The sequence below is a fragment of the Orycteropus afer genome, unplaced genomic scaffold (genome assembly GCF_000298275.1).
Source record: "Orycteropus afer afer isolate SDZICR_OR568_19922 unplaced genomic scaffold, OryAfe1.0 scaffold00018, whole genome shotgun sequence".
Taxonomy (NCBI): Eukaryota; Metazoa; Chordata; class Mammalia; order Tubulidentata; family Orycteropodidae; genus Orycteropus; species Orycteropus afer.
The window spans coordinates 7,635,723-7,640,469 of record NW_006921605.1 but is presented as its reverse complement, the minus strand read 5'-3'; the positions used below and the strand labels follow the sequence as shown (position 1 = coordinate 7,640,469).

General features: G+C 62.0%; 1 protein-coding gene across 1 annotated transcript in view; it reads right to left on the bottom strand.

Moving 5' to 3' along the window:
• GRIN2C (glutamate ionotropic receptor NMDA type subunit 2C) overlaps positions 1-4,747 on the bottom strand; it is an 11,656-nt gene that overhangs the window by 887 nt on the left and 6,022 nt on the right. The window contains exons 6-11 of the mRNA XM_007959876.1: positions 3,637-3,760; positions 3,124-3,353; positions 2,607-2,767; positions 1,847-2,034; positions 651-883; positions 14-248 (exon numbers count right to left, since the gene is read on the bottom strand). Coding sequence (XP_007958067.1) covers positions 14-248; positions 651-883; positions 1,847-2,034; positions 2,607-2,767; positions 3,124-3,353; positions 3,637-3,760 — 1,171 coding nt within the window. The remainder of the gene's footprint in view (positions 1-13; positions 249-650; positions 884-1,846; positions 2,035-2,606; positions 2,768-3,123; positions 3,354-3,636; positions 3,761-4,747) is intronic.

Genomic DNA, 4,747 nt, shown 5'->3' with positions numbered 1-4,747 from the left:
TCAAGGGACGCGCCGGGGGTGGTCGGGCGCGCGGCGGGCGTCGGGGGCGCGCGGCGCCCGGCCCAGCTCTCGATGGTGCGCGTGGCGCGATCCAGGGAGCTGCTCACGCCCGCCGTCGTCACCATGTCGCGCGCAGCCTGCAGCATCTTGAGCACGCTGGCCTGGGCCGAGTCGGCCGTGAGGTCCGGGCTGGGCGGCCGCGCGGGGCTAGCCAGGCTCTGCACGCCGCTGAAGCAGCTGTAGATGCCCTGGGCACAGGGAGGAGGGGGGACCGCTGTGAGCCGCCTCTGCTCTGGGCACAGTCTCACTGCCCCGCCCACCTCCCCGGGCCCAGGAACCAGACTTCTCCTGCTTTTGGGAAACAAGGAACGTGTGGTGTCTCCTATGTGCCAGCGCTGTGCCCTGAGATCCCACAAGCTCCCAGGCAGGGACTCAGGCTCCTACCACCACCCGGTCAGTAAATGGCAGAGGGAGGACTGAACCTCATCCACCTGGCTCCAAAACCCAGCTCGCTCTATGCCACTGGCCTGCCTCACCTGCCGGCAAGCCCCGCCTCCTCCAGAACCGGTTTCCCCATGTAATGCACCCAGCTGACTTATCTGGGCTCGACCCCTAATGCCAGTGCCTGTGTGGGGTGGGACAGCACCCACCCTGCTAAAGGCCAGCAGGAAGTCCAGCCGGGGCGTGTGGGGCACCGAGTGGCGCAGCTTCCAGTAGACCAGGTGCTCCCAGGCGAAGACCAGCAGGGCTAGCCCCATGGCCACCAGCAGCATGTAGAAGACACCCGCCATGTTGTCAATGTCTAGCTTGCTGCTCATCACCTCGTTCTTCTCATTCTGGCAGATCCCCGAGAGCCACACAGTCTCCAGTTTCTGGGTCTCCCCTGGGGCGGAGCACTCGGGTCAGGAACTGCCTCCCACCCACAAGGGCACCCCCCCACCAATGCCAGAGCAAGGAGGAGTCTGGGATCAGAGTGCCACCCCCTTGTTCCTCCAGTGGGACCACGCAGGGCCCAACAAGAGTGGCATGTGGGGAAGGGAGGCCAAGAGGGCAGAGCAGGGGTGAGCAGTGCAGGCCTGGGGGCTCTCCACCTGCCCAGCCCCACGTGCCCAGCTGCAGGCTAGTTGATCAGGTAAATTTTATCCAAGGCACTCATTTATCCAGCAAACACATATTGATCGACCAGCCTGGCACAGAGCTGAGGATAGAGATGAAAGGCCCCTGAGGACCACAGCACGCACACGAATGCTGTTCTCATCTCTGTCACTATTAGGTGGTACTGATGGAAGTCAGACCGGCTGTTATGTAATAAGGACAGTGCACTTTTACACTCAAAGCCTCTCTGGGTTTCGGACAGACTGAGCCAGACCACTCACATATGAGAGCCCACCAGATGCCAAGCCAGTGTGGGCCCCTGCTCTGGGACTAGGCAGATCCCTGAGGCCACTCTCAGGTAATCCCAAGGTGGAAGCATTGGGGAGGGGACATACTGGCAAAGGAAGGGCTCATTTGAGACAGATCGTGGGTCTTGAGAAAGGGGTTCAGCCACTCCCACCCCCACTGTGTGGCCTGAACTCCTTCCAGTCGTCTTGCCCCTCAGGGTCTCACCACTCTAATTCCTGCTCCCTTCCTGGAAACCCACTCCTTCCCCCTCAGTTGCTCCCAGTGCCACATCTTGCCACTCGCCCACCGTCTCACCTCCAGAGACCTCCCCCTGTCCAGAAGGCCCTGGGGACAAAGAGTGGTGGTGGACACGCTGGCCAGCCAGAGCCAGCGGGCTGCCACCCAACCTCAGGCTCCGTGGCCACCCTGGACCCACCATCCCTCTTCAGCTGGCAGCACCCACCATCCCCCAGGAACTGTAGGAGCGCCAGGTCTATGGGCCGTTTCCAGTGGGAGTCCTTCTGCATGGCAATGCCGTAGCCGGTGGTGGCAAAGACCTTGCCGGACCCGATGGTGACCAGCTTGCAGCCCTCATCCTTCCCTGCCATATAGTTGAGGACAGCAGCATCATAGATGAAGGCGTCCAGCTTCCTGGGGATAGGCCGAGTCCTCAGGGCCAAGGACCAGGCAAGGTGGGGGACACTGAACCTGGGATCTGACAGAGGTCTGGGCACAGGGGTAGGAACCAGCTGGGCACCACACAGCAAGGACAGAGGAGCAGTTCCTGTGGGTCCTGGATGCAGAGGACCCCTCCCACAGCTCTAAGACCCCATCCCTTTCCTCCTCACAGGGGCCAGGGAACTCACGGCCCCCAGAGGACACACTCTCTCTTCCCAGTTCCTCCCTAAGGGCCGGAGATGACAACCATCCCCTCACGCCAAGGCTGGCTGTGCTCACCACCACAGCTATGCCTCTGGGCCGCATGGTGGGTGCCCATCTTTGCCTGAAGCTCCACCCTGCCCCAAGGCCTGTTCTCCTCCATCTTCTCGCCCCGCCCACCTGCCCCAGGCATCCTGCAGCCTCCCAGGACAGCCCCGCACCGCTGTCCCCACCAGGGCTCTCTCAGGAAGGGACAAGGCTGAGGCTGGTCACTGGGGGACACGTGGGGAGGGAGAGTTGGATGATGGGTGGAGGGTTGGGGACGCAGGGGTGGGGAAACCCACCCCATCTTGAGGCTGGTCAGAGCATCCTCCACCGAGCGCTGGTTGAACTTGACCATGTGGGTGTGCATGTCCCGGTAGTTGCTGCGGATGTTACGCTCTGTGCTGCCATTGGGCACGGTGCCAAAGCGGAAGGGCGGGTACTGATCCTGTGGCCGCTGAAACTGCAGGCAGGGACCAGCGGCCACTCACCATGCTGCCTCACACCTTCCAGGCACCGAGTTGCCCCTGCCCCTACCCCCCGTGCCCCACCCCTAGTCTGGACACACACAGGGTCAGAGCACAATAGTTCAGAGGCTGTCCAGGCCACTCCTGTGTTTTAGAGAAACTGAGGCCCAGGAAAGGGCCTGAGCCATCTCTTCCCCTGCCCCCTGCCCCCTCCTCACCAGGCTCCCCAGCTTCTTCCTGATCCAGCCTCCTGTCCAAATTCTCCTGACCACAACTGACCTGTGTCAATTCACCCACCATCTGCCCCTGCCCTCAGCGTCCCCCCACCCACCACCAGCCGTGCCCCCAGAACCTTCTTGTCACTGAGGCCAGACACGGTGTCGATGTACTGCTCCTGGATCATGAAGGCGGCCAGGTTGGCAGTGTAGCTGGCGAGGAAGATGACGGCAAAGAAGGCCCAGACCAGAACCATGATCTTGCTGGTGGTGCCCCGGGGGTTCTCAATGGGCACCGAGTTGTTGAAAACCAGCGCCCACAGCAGCCACACGGACTTGCCAATGGTGAAGGATGGGCCCCCAGACTCTGGGGGTGACGGGACGGTCAGTGGGGCCCACCCAGGAACTAGCTCCCCCCGTCCACCCATCTCCACGGCCCGTCTCAGTCCTGCCTGGGTCCAGACCCATCCCCGCCATTCCTGGCCCAAGTCAAGTCAGCTCCCCTGTGTATCCGACTGGCCCCTACATGTATGCAAAACCCAGAAACTTCCCACAGGACCCAGCGTTCTCTGCAGGGCCCTCTGGCCCTGAGCCCACCCTGCTGGGGGGCCTCGGCCTGGCCCCCTCTCCCAGGCCGGGTGGGAGCTTACTCTTCCCACTGGTGAGGTTCTGGTTGTAGCTGACGGGACTGAAGTACTCGAACATGAAGACAGTGATGGCCACCACCGTGAGGCACATGACGAACATCATCACCCACACCGCGGGGCTGTAGGGCTCTGGGCACAGAGGGAGCGGCCGCTCAGGGGCCCAGCCTTCCCCTCCATGGCCCCAAAGTGCTGGGTGGAGACAGCTCGGTCCGCACGGTCCAACCAGGGGCCCATCAGCTCTGTGGACTGAGCCGAGGGTGTCCCCTCAAGGGCTGTCAGGCTCTCCAGCCTCCTGGTCTCCCCCTTCTGCCTGCCCCTGTACAGATCCCCACCTCCCCACCCTCAGAAACCTTCCTTCCACTCCACTACTGCCCCTGGCACTTACGCCACCTGTCTCCCCTGCCTGCCTTCCGGCCAGTCTGTGCTCGCTGGTCCCTCCCCTTGCCCGCCCATCCCGCTGCCTGCAACCTGCCCCTCTCATCATGCCCGACCCCAGCCTGAGCCCACAAAGCCACATCACCAGCAAGTCTGCACGGTGCGCATTCCCCCCCCCCCCGGTCCCCATCCAGAGCTCCCCTGCCTGGACCAGCGTGGATGATCCAGCCGTTCTGCCTGGTCAAGCTGCACCCCTCATCCTACTGAGAGGGAAACTGATGCCCAGGGAGCTGAAGAGACGGACTCAAGGTCTCTAACAAAATCATTCAGCCTCTTCAAATAAGAAAACCCTACTGCCACCAGTGTCTGCTCCTTTGATACAATGACAACACTATAAAGTGGATACTATTCTCTCCCCTGAGGCTGAGAGATGGCCCTCAGAGAGGTTCAGTGACTTGCCCGAGGCCACACAGCAGGAAGCTGCAGAGCCAAGGCTCCATCCAGATTAGCCCAGCCCTCGGCTCCCGGCTCGCTTCCTACGGAGCCTCTCCCCTTGTCCCGCTGTTTTTGCACACTCAGTTCACCCAGCAGGACCCTCTGGAGGCAGCCAGCCTTCCTGGGCTTTCCGTCCCTCACAGTGTCGCCATGATTTATCCCACCTCCTCCCAAGACTTGAAACCCACCATCAACTTCACTTCTTCCCTCTCTGTTCTGCTCACCTACATCTGCTCACCTACAT